General features: G+C 39.8%; 1 protein-coding gene across 1 annotated transcript in view; it reads left to right on the top strand.

The window, feature by feature from the left end:
• The window catches only part of EVC (EvC ciliary complex subunit 1), an 86,545-nt gene extending 69,137 nt beyond the window's left edge, over positions 1 to 17,408 (top strand). Inside the window, exons 13-20 of the mRNA XM_063457770.1 lie at positions 1,213 to 1,322; positions 3,199 to 3,409; positions 9,874 to 10,080; positions 11,488 to 11,632; positions 12,423 to 12,522; positions 15,075 to 15,201; positions 16,171 to 16,261; positions 16,920 to 17,408. Of these exons, the coding sequence (XP_063313840.1) occupies positions 1,213 to 1,322; positions 3,199 to 3,409; positions 9,874 to 10,080; positions 11,488 to 11,632; positions 12,423 to 12,522; positions 15,075 to 15,201; positions 16,171 to 16,261; positions 16,920 to 16,957 (1,029 nt within the window). The 3' untranslated portion in view covers positions 16,958 to 17,408. The remainder of the gene's footprint in view (positions 1 to 1,212; positions 1,323 to 3,198; positions 3,410 to 9,873; positions 10,081 to 11,487; positions 11,633 to 12,422; positions 12,523 to 15,074; positions 15,202 to 16,170; positions 16,262 to 16,919) is intronic.
• Positions 17,409 to 20,543: the final 3,135 nt, after the last annotated feature.

Genomic DNA, 20,543 nt, shown 5'->3' with positions numbered 1-20,543 from the left:
GATGTGTAAAAATCAAAACCGTAAAAAAAAATGTGTGGGGGCTCCCCATTTTGTACATATTATTTTTTTACGTATTGTTGCGTTTGATATACATATAAAATATTAAAAGAAAGCCACTTCTGTCCTTTAAAAAAACATTATATAATATGTATGGGTGCACTTAAAGAACCACTCTAGTGCCAGGAAAGCATACTCGTTTTCCTGGCACTAGAGTGCCCTGAGGGTGCCCCCACCCTCAGGGACCCCCTCCCGCCCGGCTCTGGAAAGGGGAAAGGGGTTAAATCTTACCTTTTTTCCAGCGCTGGGCGGAGAGATCTCCTTCTGCTCTCCTCCTCCGATCCTCCTCTTCTCCTCCCCGTCGGCTGAATGCGCACGCGCGGCAAGAGCTGCGCGCGCATTCAGCCGGTCACATAGGAAAGCATTCATAATGCTTTCCTATGGACGCTGGCGTGCTCTCACTGTGAAAATCACAGTGAGAAGCACGCAAGCGCCTCTAGTGGCTGTCAATGAGACAGCCACTAGAGGACATAGGGGGAAGGCTTAACCCATTCATAAACATAGCAGTTTCTCTGAAACTGCTATGTTTATGAAAAAATGGGTTAACCCTAGAAGGACCTGGCACCCAGACCACCTCATTAAGCTGAAGTGGTCCGGGTGCCTAGAGTGGTCCTTTAACCCCTTAAGGACACATGACGTGTGTGACACGTCATGATTCCCTTTTATTCCAGAAGTTTGGTCCTTAAGGGGTTAATGATACATTCTAGGTTTTCGAAGTTGGACAATTGTCTCCGTCACTAAGGAGTTACTAGTAGACTTGTACACAAATTCTGTTGAGCAGATTTGCGGGCATTTACCTGTGGAATCTTATTTATTCATTTAGTTAAAGCCCAAATGTATGAATTTGTTTGGACATAGATTAAAATTTGAAAATAATTTGTCCAAGTCTAGCAACAACTTATAGCATCTTTTTTAAAAAAAGACTGTGAACAAATCTTTGTTGTCTGCTATTTCTGTATGGGCTAGAATTGGCCAGAGTCTAGGATTGGGTGGGAGGTTATGTTTTTGTCTGGTCCCATCATGACAAAGTTGAGCTTCCAATGGGTTTCTGACATCCTTGTTAAATGTTTGACCATATAGTTACGTTTTAAAGCCTGAAATCTTGTATAACAGTTTTGTTTTTTTAATGCCCCTTTTCTTGTTTTTCTGTAATAGCTTTGGGCAAGGGAACATGTCTTCTCGTCTACTCTACACAGTTACGTGTCCGAGATGCAGCAGAAGATTATCGAAGGAGTTTTAAGCCGATTAAGTGGTCTCACCGATGAGTAAGCATGACCTTTTTCAAAACACAATGTTTATAAATCAGAATTCAATAAGTCAGGTCTTAAACTATTTCAAAAAGATATACCAAATAGCAAAGGGTACAGCAAGGATGAAATGTAATATGCCTTTCTTGTAGCTATTTACTCGGTCACTACTTCCCCTGATGTCTTTACGGATCCCACCGCATGTCCTATTTCTTATATGCGCTCCGGTAAATGCATTGTAATGACTGTCTTAACCCACCCTCGTTCTACAATATCTTTCTCTTGATACTCATGGGAATGCCTGCTAATATCACAAATAAGTGTTGCATCCAGGTCTACAAGGATCCACATACATTATTTATCCTACTTTCTGGGAAAGGGCTTTTGACCTCTGAACCACTTCACTAGCTGAGGCTTTTACAAATATAATGTACTATTTCATTTCAGAACAGGCTCAGGTTAACTGGTTGTACTGTGTCCTGTATTTTACATCCATATACCTGGATCAATGTGTAGTATACAGCTTTTATCCTTAATTTGTTTATAATCCTTGTAGCTTCCGCTTGTTAATGAGTGTTAAGTAAGACGTAATTCAGACGTTCTCGGAGAAAGAGAGGGCTTTGCAGCAACCATAGTAACCATCTTGTTCACGATAAGAAAAAACATCCCTATCAAGGTCTGGCTTCAGACTAATTCATTAATGTGATTAAGATACATTGCCCTCCGAGGAATCTTTTGATAAGGAGAAATATGCAATTGAGTTATCTGCCTGTTACAGATAGGCCAAAAGAAATATACATAAGAATGAGTTAGAGGAATCTTACGTCTTCTGATTAACTACAATCTACATTTAGAACCACTTTCTGCATAAATCATTACAGGTCGTACGGCAGCAATGTTTAACCTTGGCACAGCAGATTGTTGTGCACTGCATTTCCCATGATGCACAGCCAGACTCAGAACTATGCCTCTAGTCTGAGCACCATGGCACATGTAGTGTAATGCAAGATTGGCCATCGGTAGCGTGGCAATATGATATACGTATAATAAACAGACAGATAAACATTGCTTGATATATGCTGTGTTACTGAGCAGAATCTGCAAATAATCTGTTTTTTTTTTTTTTTGGGGGGGGGGGGGGGCAGAGAGGGGTTGTCTTCAAGCCATTAAACAAAAAAGCCTAAAAAAAAGACTAAATAACAAGTAGTAAGCTCATATTCACTGAAAAACCCAAGAGAGAAATGAATCATGGTAGACAAATGAACAAGATTCTATATAAGTATCTCTTGTTTATCATGTGCCAACCTATTTTTACAGTGTTGTTACAAGATGGGTGCCATGGGCACAAGAACTTGAGGACAAAACATGGCAATATTTTTTTTATTTCTATTTTTTATTAACATTTTATTATTTAATTTTTATTTTTTTACATGGCTAAAGCCCACTATTTACAATTGCAATTACTGTCCAAGAATTAGATACTGAATATAAATAGTTTACTTGAAATAGATGTTTACAAAACTTATTCCCAACTTATTCATACTTTTGGGGACGCCAGGGAACTATCCTCAAAAAGCATAGTATGAGCTCATCTTTGGACGCGCGGCGCGCCTGCATCATGCTCAGAGCACTAGGACTCTGCAGAGATCACTGACATTACCATGCCTATGGCATTCTGTGAAGCGTTGGTTGTTACACATGTTGGGACATGGATTGTTTGAAAAAATACTGAAAGACTTAAAAACATAACCTACTAGAAACACCTGATTAGCTCCCATGCCGTTTTTTCAGTAGTTTGTGAACTATTGATATATCATTTTATAAATAAAATACATTGAACTTAAGAAAAGTGATCTGGTTGACATACTACATACTATCTATGTACCTTTTTCAGGTCCAACAAAAATGCACTTCAGAGACACAATTTGTTAATGAAATGTGTGCTCCGACCATTAAGCCTTCGGAATATCGCCATGGCTACCCTGACACAGATGAGAATGTCATGGAAGATAAGCCTCCTATATGAATTAAAGGAAAAAAACATCCTAGAAAAGTCCATCTGGCCTTGCCAGGATGAAGAACAATGGCAAATTCAAAATAACATGGTAATACAGGATATTTTACGTCTTTTTTTTTTTTTTTTTTGTCTTCATTCTTTCTGGTACGGCTTGCTGAATATTCAGATATGTAAAGTATCCATTAACGTTTACCTGTCATGAGTGATATAACATGATATAATAATAACTACAATGCAAATTCAGTTATATCAGATATAGTGGTTGTAAGCCATATATATGAGATATATAAGAGAATTTGACCAAATAATAGTGTTGTTTTTTTAAGCTACGTGTCATAAATCCTTCATGACACATATATTGACGATGTAGAGCTTTCCTATTCAACCGTGTGTGCAAGCCTGCAGAACGTTCAGGAGGCTGACATACATGGTGTGGCCAAGAGGTGCAAATACATTGACCACTGAATACAGAAGCTATGCTTTAGAAAACGACGTTAGAGGGCAAGTGGTGGAGTTTGGGTATCAGAGACTTATCTTAAAAAAGAAAACAAAGCAAGCCATTTAAAGGTAAACCTGTTTAGTCATCTAGCTTCTTAACATAATAACTATAATTAATGGCGTTGCTAGAGGTGGGGTGTTGGGGCTTGAGTCCCTTTAATGGGCTGGTAATGTCCCAGATATCTTTAGATCAGTGATCTTGGGTATAACCTGCCAACTGTCCTATTTGTGTAATCGTATTATTATTTTTTCCACCAATAACCTACAAATTCTGGTCTTGCTAGGAATAGCTATAGATGGTCATATTGGGTTGATACCTGAGAGCTGGGCAAATGTTCAGACATGGGTGGTGCAGGGCCGGATTAACATAGGGGCTGATGGAGCTGCAGCTCCAGGCCCAGGCCCATGGAATAGGCCCATTTAAAAAAAAAAAAAAAAAAAATTTTTTTTTTTTACTTTTTTTTTTTATTTTTTTTTACACACTACTCTTAGGTTTGCCACCTGGCTGGTATTTTAATGGCACAGCCAGTATTTGAGGCTGCCTGGCACAGACGGTATTGCAGTAATACCGGCAATACAAATGCAGGTCATTTTCTTAGTATAAACGGACATTACTCTGCAATACCAGCACCGGCCAGTAGGGGTCACTGTGTGTGGAGAGAGGCAGGGATAGGAAGTTACAGCATATCCCTGCCTCTCTCTACTACTCACTGATCCGTGGGGGAGCAGCTACACAGCACAGAAAATCCAGACAGCAGCTTTACAGCTCAGGTAAGTGAGGGATAGGGTGAAAGGCTGCAGGGAGACATGGGGACACTGAGGCACTAGAGGACACATGGGGACACATACACTAGGGGACACTGGGAGACCTGGGGACACTGAGATACTTGGGGACACTGGAAAACATGGTGACACAGACACTAGGGGGCACTGTGAGACATGGGGACGCTGAGACACATGGGGACAGTGTGAGACATAGGGACATTGGGAGAAGCTGAGACATTGGGACACAGAGATTCCAGGGACACAGTGTCCCCATGTCCCCCAGCCAGTGTCCCCATGGCTCTCAGTTTCCCCTAGTCTCCCAGTGTCTGTGTCCCCATATCTCTGTCTCCCTATTGACTCAGAGTCCCTATGTCTCCCAGCCAGTGTCCCCATGTCTCCCAGCCAATGTCCCCATGTCTCCCAGTGTCCACAAGTCTCCCAGTGTCCACAAGTCTCCCAGTGTCTGTGTTCCCATGTCTCTCAGTGTCCACATGTCTTCCAGTGTCCCCATGCCTCCCATGTCTATGTCCACAAGTGTCCCCATGTCTCCTAGTGTCCCCAAGTGTCTGTCTCCCAGCCAGTGTCCATAGTGTCTCAGTAACCCCTAGTCTCCAACTGTCTGTGTTCCCATGTCTCTCAGTGTCCCTAGTGTCTTAATTTCCCCAAATGTTTCAGTGTCCCCATGTCTCTGTCCCCATGTCTGTATTCACATGTACCCCCATGTGTCCCCAGGTGACTGTGTCCCCATGTCTCACTGTGTCCCCTAGTATCCTAGTGACACACTGAGACATGGGGACAATGGGAGAAATGGGGACACAGACACTGGGAGACTAGGGGACTGGGCTACATGGGGACACTGACACTGTGATACATAGGGACACTGGGAGACAATGGGTGACTTGCGAGACTGGGAGACACTGGGAGCAATTCCTCTATACAGCAGAATCAAACTGTGAGTAGTTTGTTGGTGATTTTACAGAATTTTCTCTTATGTCACTCCTTGTGATTTACATCATGTGATGTCACGAATAACTAATTATACAAATGATTAAGGCTGGTATTTTTTTTCCAAGAAAGGTGGAAACCCTAACTACTCTTCACATACTCTTGCTTAAAGGAACACTATAGGGTCAGGAACACAATCATGTATTTCAGACCCTATAAAAGCTATTAACAGTTTAACTGATATGCTCTCCTGAAGAAGTAAGTAAATGTAAAAACCACCATCTAGCCCCCCTGGCCCCTTCTTGCCTCCCTAAATATAGTAAAATCTTACTTGTATTCTGTAGTCTGCAGCTGCTGGCTCTGCCTCTGAACTGACTCTGTCTGCTGACATCATCAGAAGTGGTGGTCTGAGCAAATTGCAATGCTTCCCTGTAGGATTGGCTGAGACTGTCAACTAGGCAGATCAGGGGCAGAGCCAGCACAAGTCAAACATAGCCCCGGCCAATCAGCATCTCCTCATAAAGATAAATTGAATCAATGCATCTCTATGAGGAAAGTTCAGTGTCTGCATGCAGAGGGTGGAGACACTGAATGGCAGTGCTGCACACTAGGAAGTACTGCCCCATGAAGCACCTCTAGCCGCCATCTAAGGAGTGGCCAGTGGAGTTATTTTCTCTGAAAATACATTGTTTACTGCAAAAAGCCTAAAGGGAATGATTCTACTTACCAGAACAAATACAATAATCTGTAGTTGTTCTGGTGACTATAGTGTCCCTTTAAGTTTGTTTAAGAGGGATGTATGGCAACAAAACTTGTGTGGACTGGCTGACAATAAAATTAGGTAATTAGGTAATGCAGACTTTGGTTTCTCTAACACTGTGACATGTCCTCTTTCTTCTACACTCACTATATACACCTTTACTCTGTCCCAGACTATATACCAGGAACGTCTGCCTGCTAGTAAGATGATAAGGAGAGAAGACATGTGAGTGCTAGGGGACATTCCTTAGAAAGCGTGGGGTAGGCGCATCATTTGATGCATTTATGTCAAGCTCTGGGTGCTGCCTGCATAGTATGCCCTTAGCTGGACAGCATTCATGCCAGGCTGGCCTTCCAATTCTTTGGACAGACATGCCCCCTTTTTGGGCAAGTTCACCCCTTTTGGCAGGTCTGGTCACGTGAATTTGCGTCAGTGGCACACCCTTTTACCCTTCCCTTTGACTTCCTGCTTCACTGGACACTGCTGTTAGGGGTTCTGGATTTACTTGAAAGATGAAAGCATAAATTAGAGAGAGATTAGCATAGAGTATGTGTTTTCATATACACTGCGTGCAGAATTATTAGGCAAATTAGTATTTTGACCACATCATCCTCTTTATGCATGTTGTCTTACTCCAAGCTGTATAGGCTCGAAAGCCTACTACCAATTAAGCATATTAGGTGATGTGCATCTCTGTAATGAGAAGGGGTGTGGTCTAATGACATCAACACCCTATATCAGGTGTGCATAATTATTAGGCAACCTCCTTTCCTTTGGCAAAATGGGTCAAAAGAAGGACTTCACAGGCTCAGAAAAGTTAAAAATAGTGAGATATCTTGCAGAGGGATGCAGCACTCTTAAAATTGCAAAGCTTCTGAAGCGTGATCATCGAACAATCAAGCGTTTCATTCAAAATAGTCAACAGGGTCGCAAGAAGCGTGTGGAGAAATCAAGGCGCAAAATAACTGCCCATGAACTGAGAAAAGTCAAGCGTGCAGCTGCCAAGATGCCACTTGCCACCAGTCTGGCCATATTTCAGAGCTGCAACATCACTAGAGTGCCCGAAAGCACAAGGTGTGCAATACTCAGAGACATGGTCAAGGTAAGAAAGGCTGAAAGACGACCACCACTGAACAAGACACACAAGCTGAAACGTCAAGACTGGGCCAAGAAATATCTCAAGACTGATTTTTCTAAGGTTTTATGGACTGATGAAATGAGAGTGAGTCTAGATGGGCCAGATGGATGGATTGGTAAAGGGCAGAGAGCTCCAGTCTGACTCAGACGCCAGCAAGGTGGAGGTGGAGTACTGGTTTGGGCTGGTATCATCAAAGATGAGCTTGTGGGGCCTTTTCGGGTTGAGGATGGAGTCAAGCTCAACTCCCAGTTTCTGGAAGACACCTTCTTCAAGCAGTGGTACAGGAAGAAGTCTGCATCCTTCAAGAAAAACATGATTTTCATGCAGGACAATGCTCCATCACACGCGTCCAAGTACTCCACAGCGTGGCTGGCAAGAAAGGGTATAAAAGAAGAAAATCTAATGACATGGCCTCCTTGTTCACCTGATCTGAACCCCATTGAGAACCTGTGGTCCATCATCAAATGTGAGATTTACAAGGAGGGAAAACAGTACACCTCTCTGAACAGTGTCTGGGAGGCTGTGGTTGCTGCTGCACGCAATGTTGATGGTGAACAGATCAAAACACTGACAGAATCCATGGATGGCAGGCTTTTGAGTGTCCTTGCAAAGAAAGGTGGCTATATTGGTCACTGATTTGTTTTTGTTATGTTTTTGAATGTCAGAAATGTATATTTGTGAATGTTGAGATGTTATATTGGTTTCACTGGTAAAAATAAATAATTGAAATGGGTATATATTTGTTTTTTGTTAAGTTGCCTAATAATTATGCACAGTAATAGTGACCTGCACACACAGATATCCCCTTAAAATAGCTATAACTAAAAACAAACTAAAAACTACTTCCAAAAATATTCAGCTTTGATATGAATGAGTTTTTTGGGTTCATTGAGAACATGGTTGTTGTTCAATAATAAAATTAATCCTCAAAAATACAACTTGCCTAATAATTCTGCACTCCCTGTAGCTGCATCCTTTGAGTTTCCCTCCAACGCCATCTCCATCAGATACATGACGCTTGGGAGGTATGTTTTAGTGTTTTTGGTCGATAAGATTCTGTAATTAGGCCCATCATAATTGTCAGCTCCAGGCCCTCTGGGCTCTTAATCTGGCCCTGGGGTGGTGTGATATTAAAAGATACTTAATGAAAAATAAATGTATGCCATATGGTTACTGAGTGTCAAAAGTAGACATTTGACTTTTGTTGTTGGTTGGTGAATGCATTTGCATCTGTCTATCTGCATGTAGAATATGCAGTGTTTTGGTGTGAAGTGTACATACATGTAACTGTGTGTCTGCACATGGTTTTACTTGTGATGTGTTCTTTAATATGCGTTGTATATTGTAGAGCTCAAAACTCCAAGTTCACAGAGTAGGTGTAGGCAGAGGTTGTAGTTTGAGGTGGATAAAGACCTTGTATGTAGATGGGCCAAGTGCAGACTTGAGAGATTCTGTTTTTTATTATTTGAATTTAAGACCCAGATATTTTTGAACATTGCAACACTATAGCTTATAGAGATTATGTTGCATGCAATGTCTATTTACAATAAGTACAAATACAATGTATATACCTGGAGGTCCAGCAATACATTAGCAATAAATACATAATGTATTTATTGCATATAGCATGACTAAAGAAAGAACAAGCTTGTATACATCAATATCTCCCTCACCTAGCTAAAATAGTAGCTATCAGAGATGGTGTTACACCTCCAGCAGAAAAAAGACAGCATATCAAAGTGAAACATTGTACATGCAGACTCCAGGCACCATAACCACGTCTAATCACTGAAGTGGATATGGTGCTTTAAAGGGACACTATAGGCACCCAGACTACATCAACTCATTGAAGTGGTCTGGGTGCAGTGTCCCAGTACTCTTAACCCTGCAAAGGTAATTATTGCAGTTTTTGATAAACTGCAATAATTGCCTTGGAGGATTAACTCCAGCTCTAGTGGCTGTTTTTTGGTCGCCTAACTGACGCTGGACGTCCTCACGCTCTGCATGAGAACATCCAGCATTACAATGCTTTCCTATGGGGGAAATCCTAATGCAAGCGCAGCGATCGCTTCGTATGAGCATTAGGTGCCCCCGCCAGCTGATGTTGGCGAAGGAGGAGGCAAAGGCGGAGCCTGAACCAGTGCAAAGGGACCTCTACGCTGGAGTCAGGTAAGTGACCCTTTAACCCCTTGAGGGGGAGGGTGGGGGTACTAGAAGGATCTATACAAAAATGGTTTTCCTAGTACTATAGTTTCCCTTTAAGTATAAATGTACAACTAGTATCTAATTCTATTATTTATTGTTTACAAATCAGAGCTTTATAGTGTCCATGCCTTTTGTGCCACCTTGCCAGCCTTTCTCTATAAGCCCTCTTTCATTGTCACTTATCAGAACAATGTAGCCCTTTGCATAAGTACCTTCTACCATGTTTTGGATGCCCGTACAGGAAACCCGTATTTTGGAAGAAGAGAGAAAGCTGGAGAAGGAAATGATGGAAGCACGCGTAGATTTCCAGCAGCAGCTACTGGCCGACCTGATGGAAGTTAACCTGATCATCAGACAGCACATGGAGCGAACTATTGGGCAGGCTCTAATACAGTACGCACAGCAGGAGGCCGCCAAGAGCATGGCCGACAGCAACGCAGAGTTTAAGGTATTCATTCCTCTCTTATATTTTTGTCTAGAATGGAGAAACGTTAACCAACCTTTTATGCGCTGGAAACCTCTGTTAATCAAAATGTATACACAGACAGAGAGACAGACGGAAAGATTATTAAAATGGGTTATCGTGCATGCACGGTGCCGTTCGACTTGTCATAGCGAACCATTGCATATGAGGATTCTCTGCAACAAGATTTTGATTGGCGGACCTATTGTCCCCAATACTCAGAGAGGAGCGTTAAATTGGACCATCAACATTGAATTGGACCATCAACCTTGAGGCAACTGTGATGATGCTTGGAGGAGTAAAAGATAGATGAACTCATTTTTTAAACATGTTACAGAACAAAAAAGGGTGAGGGGGCCTAAATCTAACTAGGGACAGAGAGACTGTTGCATTAGGAATACAGATTTGTGTTCCTAGTGCTGTAGTGTCCCTTTGAGGGCTAAATCAGGGCTGCAGGGTGTCACATAATATGACTTTTTTTTGGCCATCTTTATAAAATGTAAATTTTGATGGAAACACAAATTCAGATTTGGGGTAAATGTGATCATTATCTTTTCAGGGAGTTTATTAAGGGCCCTGGGATAAACACACTCTCTAAGTTACTAAGGAAAGGACTCCCAGGGGAAACGGAGTGATCAAACCGGTTGACTCGGAGACTGATCAATGCTGCACCTTGAGGTCTTATGACGCAGGATACTCCATTATTTATCCATTTGAAGAATTATGCTAAATGTAGTGAATGTCTCCCACTGACCCTTTTCTGGCAATAGTAACATCTATCACATCAACATTGCAGGTATAAAAAGGCAAGGACCACTGCACCCAGACCACTTCATTGAGATTAAGTGGTCTGGGTGGCTATATTGTCCCTTTAATTGTGGTTAGACTTTTTTTGAAAAATCTACGTATTTCGTTTTTTATTTTCCTGTCTCATTTCCAATTTTCATTTCTGTTCTCTTAAAATAAAACCAAATAAAACGTACAAAAAATGACCCAACGTGAAATGACCATAGCATTACACGTGACTCCTTTAAATAGAACAGTTTATTTATCTCGCACCGTGATTTCAAACAAAATAGCTCCTTGCGAAAAGATTATCCCAACAACAGGAGAGTTGGTTATAGAAGTCGTCTGCTTTCATGTAAACACCTTCCTGCTTGCTCCAGATGCCAAAGACCTGCCATTTTCTATTTTAGGCTCCCAAATCACTGTAGGTGGCGCGATAAATAATTGAACACCGTCCAGATGGTGTTTTTGTACTTGGACGAAATTAAATCAGTTCTGTTTTCACGGGATGAATTTAAAGTGAATTTTTCTGCTTAACCTCTCGGGTTCCCTGTTAAATGTAATCTTCATTTCTAATATTACATTTTCTGTCTTTGTATATTCCAGGAACGTTTGGTTGAAGCAGCTGTTGAAAGCGTGTATGTGACTAGCAGCGGGGTCAGTAAATTAGTGCAAAACTACAATCAAAATCTACAACAGATCTTACAGGATCATGAAGAGGCAAAGTTGAAGCAAATGAAAACTGCACATGGTAATTTATAGACTATATAAATTCACTGTTAGGAGACCATTACCGTTTCAGTTATAGTGTGTGCTAATTAAATATGCAATAAGATGGGTGTTTTAATCTAGCAGATTAAAAAGATATACTATCTTTTGTAATAACTTTGTAATAATAACTGTTTTCTTCAGTTATATTGATTAATAATACATTTTCACTTTGACGAAGTAACAGCATTAATAGCATTAAAAAGCACCTCCCCTGGCTGTGACTCACACAGACTGCATGATATTTTTTTTTGTATGTATCTCCTGCTTTGTTAATTGAACTTTAGTCACACATAGGAGGCTCCTGCAGAGTCTAGCAGGCTATTAACAGAGCAGAAGACAAGAAATTCTAAAATAAACAGACTGTGCAAGAAAGGAAGTTTAAAGGGAGTATGTAGGTCACATGCAGGGAGGTGTGGCTAGGAATGTATAAACAAAGTGATGTAGCTCCTAGATATCAGAGAATTGAGCAGTTAGTCTGCAGAGTATGATCTATACAGCAAAACTGCTTCATTCAGCTAAAGTTTATTTAATGCTTACAGTGTCCCTATAACAAATGTAAGTTGATTTCACATAAAAGTTTTTTGCTCCTTGACAAGACTTTTTAACTCAACCACGTTTTCTGTGATTTATGCACTATAAAACATTAAAAAAAATGTGGCTGTTCTTCTTGAACTTTGAGCTTTTTAAGATTTTAGTATTTCTCTACCAACATGCTTTTTTTAAAAATGGGTTTCTTCTTTTTTTTTTTTTCTTTTTTTTTTTCTTTTCAGAAAACACAGAGATTACAATGCGTAAAAGTAAGCAAGTACTGCCTGCTTCCACACAAAATGAGAATATTTTGGGACAAGCAAATTCCGATCTTCATAAGAGGTTTGATTATTATTCCTTATTAAAGTATATAGGATGTTACCACTTGTGTCTCACCCTGATGCTATACTTCAAGGGATGGTAGATCATGTGAGAGAGAGCTAATATTCTCCTGTTCTGGGAAGCATAGAGATAAGCCATCTGTAAACACAGCTAGAATACATTGGTCCCCTGGTGTTCTTCAAAACTTTGCTCTGGAACTTTAAAATTAACTTCAAGCTCTTCACGACTCACCTACCTTCATGAATGTTATATAGCAGCTCCCAGGATGGAGATTTGATATTTACCGCTGTATCACTTTTAATTCTGCTTTCACAAAACCATCTCCATCTCCTTACATTTATTTCACAAGCCAAATTTTTTTTTTCTAGATATTTAACTGTTCTCAAGGACTGATTGATTTTTGAATATAACTAGTTACAAACACAGTCACAGAGAGACATACAGGCAGAGACATACACACATACAGAGACATACAGGTATAAAGAGACATGCAGGCATACAGTCATACAGACACATACATACAGAGGCATACAGAGACATACAGAGACATACATGCATACAGAGACATGCATACAGAGACATACATGCGTATAGAGACATGCATACAGAGACATACATTCATACAGGCACACAGAGACATACAGGCACACAGAGACATACCGGCACACAGAGACATACAGGCACACAGAGACATGCAGGCATACAGTCATACAGACACATACATACATACAGGTATACAGAAACATACATACAAATACATACAGTCATACAGACACATACATACAGGCACACAGAGACATACATGCGTATAGAGACATACATACATACAGGCACACAGAGACATACATGCAAACAGAGACATACATGCAAACAGAGACATACATGCAAACAGAGACATACAGGCATACAGTCATACAGACAAATACATACAGGTGTACAGAAACATACATACAAATACATACAGGCATACAGAGACATACATAAATACATACAGAGACATACAGAAACTTACATACATAGATACATACAGAGACATTCAGGCATATAGAGACACACATACAGGCATACAGAGACATACATACCGAGATATACATGCATACATACATACACAGACAGTCACAATTACATACTTACATCTGTCCAATCTGGTCCATGGGGTGCAAGCTGTCTGGCTCCGTGGAGTCCCGTCCTGCAGCCCATCCCCATCACTGGGCGCCAGCCGCGCTGTGTGGTACGCAGGGAGCAGGGGTATGTTGTAATTCATATCACCGCCCATTCCACACAGTCTGACACCAGTGTAGGAGGCTCCTTGGGCGGCAGTAAGCTGGGCGGGCGATAAGAGGCCGGGCTGCGCTGAGGGTCGGAAGCACTTGCGCTCGGCCACGCTTCGCTTCAAGAAGTAACTGGCTGGAGGGGAGGGGAGTGCGCTTCCCTCCTGCTGGTCAGCCTGACATTGTGGTAGCATTGGCCCTGCAACTATGCTTCATTTGGCTACTATGGCCTTTAAAATTTCCTTTACTCTCAGTTTACTAAAGTGGCCCTGAAGTAACCTCCATAAAGCAACTTTAGGATTATGCAACTCACTCCAGAGTAACGGCATGCTTTGGGTGGTCATTGAGTTCTTTTGTAAGTACAATATGTTTAGAAATTGTTTTATTTCTTACAACAATAGCCTAGTTTGCTGTTATCAATGGCTTTTATTTGAATTGCAACACCGTCTGATCTTCTTGCGATCATTGCGCGGTTTTCAGTCCAAACTGACATTCCTTTTCACGCAATAAACGAAACACCTGCATAGTGATCCCTTATCGATGCACACCTCTTGGATGCTTCAGAGATTGTAAACCTCTAATAAACATCAACATCGTTCTTTTCTTGCCGTGGTACCACACAGAGACTTGAAGCTCCTCAGGCTAACATCGTGTGATTATTCTGTCCATTCCCTGTTTTTTTATATCTGCAGTAAGAGAGTTTTGATAAAGCAAGCTGCAGATTCTTCATGTAGTCACCCAGGTGTTCTGCAAAGCCCTGCTTCTAACCTTTTCAAGGACTTAAAGGATTTTATCCCCATATCAGCACAGACTGTTTTTGGCAGTCACTGGATGCCATCAAAGATGTAGATGCATGGCTATGGTTGTATAAACAAAGTGATTTTACTCCTAAATGGCAGAGAATTAAGCAGTAAGACTGCAGGTCCATGATCTATATACCATAACCACTTCATTAGGCTAAAGTTGTTTTGGTGTCTATAGTAATCCGGCTGCAACACCCTATCACTAACTCTGATTTCTGCTTCCCATATTTTCTATACCTGGTTGTTGATGTTGGACTACAGCTCCCATAATCCTCTTCCAGCTTTTGTGTGGGAGAAATGAATGGGAGTTGTAGTCTAGAAGCATCATGGAACATTGCAATTTGATAATGATTTTTTTCCCATCTAATAGTGCAATATTTTGGGTAGTAATTGGTTAAAGCTATAATACACATTATATGCATTTGCCCACATTTTAATTGGCAATCTGCTAACCAAATATCTTTCTTATCATCTCTAGATTATTCTCGCAGAAAAAACAATTGCTTCAGAAGGTTGACAGATACCAGCAGACACGCTTGGATTCCCTGAGACAAAAAAAATCAGTTCTGCATCGCCTGCAAGAGGAGCTTGAAAACAGGCTCAAGGTAATCAATAATCTCTGAGCAACGAACTCGAACTCGGTCTCCAGCAAGTGACTTAAATTTACACCAGAACGCTGCACCGGACGAGTAAGATATCGGACTTTTAAACTGTCTGCATTTGATTTATTTCTCCAAAAAAAGGCAGTCCTTAAAATGGACACTCCAGACTGAAAAGTTGAAGTGAAAAATACTTTTACACTAATTTTATACCATAATACTATGTATATAATAAAATAGCTTTGTACTTCTCAGATTCATTGTACTGAAATAGACATCCATTAATAAAAGACTTCTTGCAAAGCAAAAATAAACCTCACAGGTGTACATAGTGGGTACAGTCACTCAGCTTAACACATCACATTATTACCTGTATATAGAGCAATGTATGTCCTATTTATTTATTTTCTTTCATTGTATATCAGCGGTTCCCAAACTGTGTGTGTCGGTGTCTATATGAATTTGTGTGTATGGGCATCTGTGTGTTAATGTGCATTAATATATCTGTGTAAGTATGTACGTATGTATGCATGTGGTAGTGTATGTGCAGACATTCAATCAGTCAAACACCAGCACAACATACAAGCACACTCCTGCAATCTAACACAAATATTACATACAAACACACACCCCTGCATTAAAACACAAATGTACATCCACATTTAAAAGTGAACATTACATTCAGACACACCACTGCAATCAAACACAAACATTACATACAAACACACCCCTGTATTAAAACACAAATGTATACAAGCATCCCTTCAAACACCAACACTTTATATTACGCTATAGCGCCAGTAAATGCCGCAGCGCTGTACAGATATACAACCTAGAAATTTTGACCTGGGGTGCCTTGGAAAAATACGGAAATATTAAGGGAGCCTTGAACCTGAAAAGTTTGGGAACCACTGTTGTATATGGTTACTGTTTATTTATGTCCGTTATAGTAAATATATATTTTTTCCTCCTAAGGGAGCAGAAGAGGAATTTATTGCAGAGGTGGGTGCTCTGGCCAGAATTCGACTCGCAGATGGAAATAATGCTGTAAATAAGTCACTGCCAGGTCAGTATGAACGCTTCCGAAATCTGTCATTTTAACAACTTCCATTATGGGCTCTGGTGCAACTGATTTGAGGACAGAATCTCAGTAATTCATCACACAGAAATGTTTATTTTCAAAAATCAGGGCATAGTCCAGGGCTGTGAAATTCCCCTGCCAGATCTTATCGGACTGAAACTTCCAGACATAGGCTGGCAGAGAGTTATGGGAGTTGCAGTCCTACAACGTGTGGCTGGTAAACGGTTCAACACTTCTTATATAGATCATGCTGCAGTCTTATCAAGGAGTCTATGATCGTATTGTAAAACGCTGTGCTCCATACGGCAGTATATGTGCAGTAAGCTGTGTATGTAGCATACGAAGATATTTTCAGATATTTCAGTGTGTGTGTGTTAACACTTTAGGGTATAACATAAGACCTTATTATAAAGTGCCAATAATTTCATTGAACTATGTTTTTTATGTATCTTTTATACAATAAGCATATTATCCCTTTTATTTTTGCATTGAATCTGCATAGACATGTAGCGCCAATGACATGTAGGGGTCGGCATTGGAAATGTTGGTTTAAGTTGAGGGGTTTAAAAAAAATAAAAATCTGTGTATATTATGTTATATGTGTTCAGATTTCATGATTTAGTTTTTTTTCTGTCTTCATCAGAATCGACCAGTAAAGGCGTATCCAAGAAAATAAAGTGAGGATTGACGCAAAGAAGAGTATATTCAGACACACACACAAATACACACACACACACGAAATGAGAGATTGCTTTTGTTGTCGCTGTTAACTTAAGGAATAATATTATTTTGTTTAAAGGGTACTATAGACACCCACATATTGGGTGCAATGTGTAGGTTACACCTAGTTATGTTGAGTGGGTTTATATTTTCCTATCCTCCTTCAGTTTTTTGTTTATTTTTGCTCTGTAAGGATACCTTTGCTGCTTCTTTCCAGCCATCAGTGTTTCACCTTTTTGTCCTAATGATACAGCTGTATGTAACTTCATCGCTTGGGTTTCTGGGAGTTGTAGTTCAACTGCTAGCTTTTCACAGCAGAAGGCTGACAAATGAACTACATCTCACAGAAAGCACTCTTGTGGAGAGGCTTTATGGGTCTCAGCACTGCAAGAAGGTTAAAGGGATCCTATAGTGCCAGGAAAAAAAAACGTTTTCCTGGCACTATAGGCTCCTGGAGTACCACTCTCCCACGGGGCTGAAGGGGTTAAAAAAAGTTATAGTATGAGTTATTACATGAAATCTATGCGTTATTACATGAAATTGAAGAGTTATTACAAGAAATCATCTGGAAATCAGTTGTTTTTTTTTTTTTTCAAAGTGCTAGCTTTTCATCTGAGACAGATCCTGTCTTGATTATAGCTTTGTATGTGATATTTTATATAAAAATGGTACTACATTAAATAAATTATTTTTGTTACAATGCATGTTTATGCTTCAATTCCTTGGGCCAGAATAACGTATGTTTTCCAGTTTTTGTAGAGAGCATCAACGTTTTGCTGAGAAAATTCTTAAACAATCTGATTTGAGTATCATTATAAACATTCCTATTATACATCATATTTCATACTGTAATTAGCTTTTCTTCTTCAGTTGCCTTCCACCCAAGGCTTTTCCTTCCTTCCCATGGGCTGTTTTTGTCCTTGATGCCAAAAATACACGAAAAAAACTTTCATTTAACAACATCCGCAATATTATTCAACTGTAAAAGAAATCTAAATCTATGTGACCATCGACTGGCAAAAAATTGAAGTATAATTGGTACAAGGTGCCTAGTGATCTAAGACTTTAAAGGTCACAGCAAGTGTACTTGTAAATATAATAAAAAAGGATCTGTTAAACAGTACAGCAAAAAAAATCTATAAGTCGGTGCAGAAGGTCAATGAGCTGCTAAAAGCATATAGCAATGTGTGCTTTGATGATTCATCTCCCCTGTGTTTCTTAACCTACCATATGGTTATCAGTGACATGCTGGTATGGTTCTTGAAACCTTTTTACGGTCTCCTCATTGTGCTAAGATAGGTTTTATGCCTATGATGTAGCATAGCCAGTGGTTGATATTTTTGCATCAACTGATAACACTTGTCGCACTACCACTGTGTTAATGCTGCCACTTCATTTACGCCTTTGGTTTTTGTTGATCCAATAAAACTTTTTTTTTTACTGGTTGTTGGGCAGAGCTCAATGTAGAAGCTGTAAACTCTGAAGAATTACAGCAAATGCAGGATTTTGAACATAACAGCATGTCATTATTATAATTCTTTTTGGCATTTTATATTCTAAAAGGGGGAAATGTAACGATAAATAAGACAATTACAAAATGTTACAAGAACATTAGGTTGATGAGGACCCTGCTCGAAAGAGCTTACAGTCTAGAGGAGGTGGGATAGAATGTTACAATGTTCTTATAAATTATTAAACCTTTTTTGGTCAGTGCTGGATGTCGTTCCTCCAATCTGTTTGTTTAACGTTCTTTATTACTTTCAGTAAGTGGTAGAATTGTGTGGGATCCAGGAATTTTCTAGTAACACATGAAATCTCTTGTTGCAATATTTCCTGCGGAATGTAAGTGGCGATAGGATTTCATCACTTCGATAACAAGTTAATGTTTATTCACTAAGAAAATATAGCTCTTTACTTCACACTGCTCTATGTCTATTCTTTTTAACCTTTGTGTTAGCACCCAAAATTGAGTTTATGTGCTAGTTTAATGGGTCCTCACCGGCAAATAGTTTTCATCAAGCCACAGGCAACAGTCCATAATAAATCAGTTACTGGACTTGACTCTCATTATCTTACACTGCAGCAAGTTTAATGGGTGCTATGTTGAATTTTTATTCTTCTAAATTAAGTAACATTTGGAAAAACAGGTCACAGAGATTATTTCAAAATAAAAAAAAAAGGTTACCAAGCTAGTGCCTTGCACGTCATTTGGGTCATTGTTAAAAATGGTTAATAATCATTGCCCTACAGAGGATGTAAAAACCTGTATTGCTCATTTTTACAGAAATCCAATTGTAATTATTATAATTGTTCTTCTGTCTGTGTGTGTGTGTGTGTGTCTGTATGTTACATAGCTGAAAAGAGACTTGCGTCCATCAAGTTCAGCCTTCCTCACATTTGTTTTTTTCTGTTGATCCAAAAGAAGGGGAAAAAAAACAGTTTGAAGCACAATTTTGCAACAAGCTAGGAAAACAATTCCTTCTTGACCCCAGAATGCAGTCAGATTTATCCTTGGATCAAGCAGTTATTACTCTACATTGAAAGATTATATCCTTGAATATTCTGTTTTGGCAAGTATGCATCTAGTAACTGTTTGAACATCTGTATGGACTCTGATAAAACCACTTCTTCAGGCAGAGAATTCCACATCCTGATTGTTCTTACAGTAAAAAAACCTTTCCTTTGCCTTAGACAAAATCTTCCTTTTTCCAGTCTAAACGCATGGCCTTGTGTCCTATGTAAAGTCCGGTTTGTGAATAGATTTCCACACAATGGTTTGTATTGGCCCCGAATATATTTGTATAATGTTATCATATCCCCTCTCAGGCGACGTTTTTCTAAACTAAACAGGTTTAAATTTGTTGTGTATATGTGTATATATATATATATATATATATATATATAAAATATAGTGAAAAAGGCTTGCACTCACGGTCTGTTGAAGTAGTAAAATAATGCTTCTTTATTCCAACATCTTTAAAACATAGTTGCTGTTATCAGCGTTTCAGCCACTGCTTGTGGCTTTCATCAGGATCAATTCAGCACAAAAAGATTCATTTACAAATGTTTGCTTATACATAGCCAAACAGACTAATACATAAATCATTAAAAACACTCACCACCTGTGTTCCCGAGCGCCCGGCGTCTCCCCCATGGCTGTGCGCATGTGCGAACATGCCGAAACCGGAAGTGGCGTGTTCGCGTCATCTTTCGTTGCCGGGGTTACCCGAAATGTTGACAAGCTCCCCGGCAACAGGATGACGCTCCAGACCGCTAGGGCGCTAACCCAGTAATCAAACATATCATATAAAAACATCACTATACATATAGATCTACATTCACAGCAGCAAGATAATACAGGGAAAGGAGAGTTCCGGTTCCATGATCTCGGTTCATGTTCACAACATAATACTGTAATCACATATAATGTCTAATAACCGATAATCCAACCAATTAAAGAATAAAAATAAAAATAAAAGTACATAACAATGTATGACTTACTTAAGACCCACTAAATACTATAATCCAACCAATTAAAGAATAAAAA

Source organism: Pelobates fuscus, chromosome 6, assembly GCF_036172605.1.
Source record: "Pelobates fuscus isolate aPelFus1 chromosome 6, aPelFus1.pri, whole genome shotgun sequence".
Lineage (NCBI taxonomy): Eukaryota > Metazoa > Chordata > Amphibia > Anura > Pelobatidae > Pelobates > Pelobates fuscus.
This window is presented reverse-complemented; position numbering and strand designations above follow the sequence as displayed.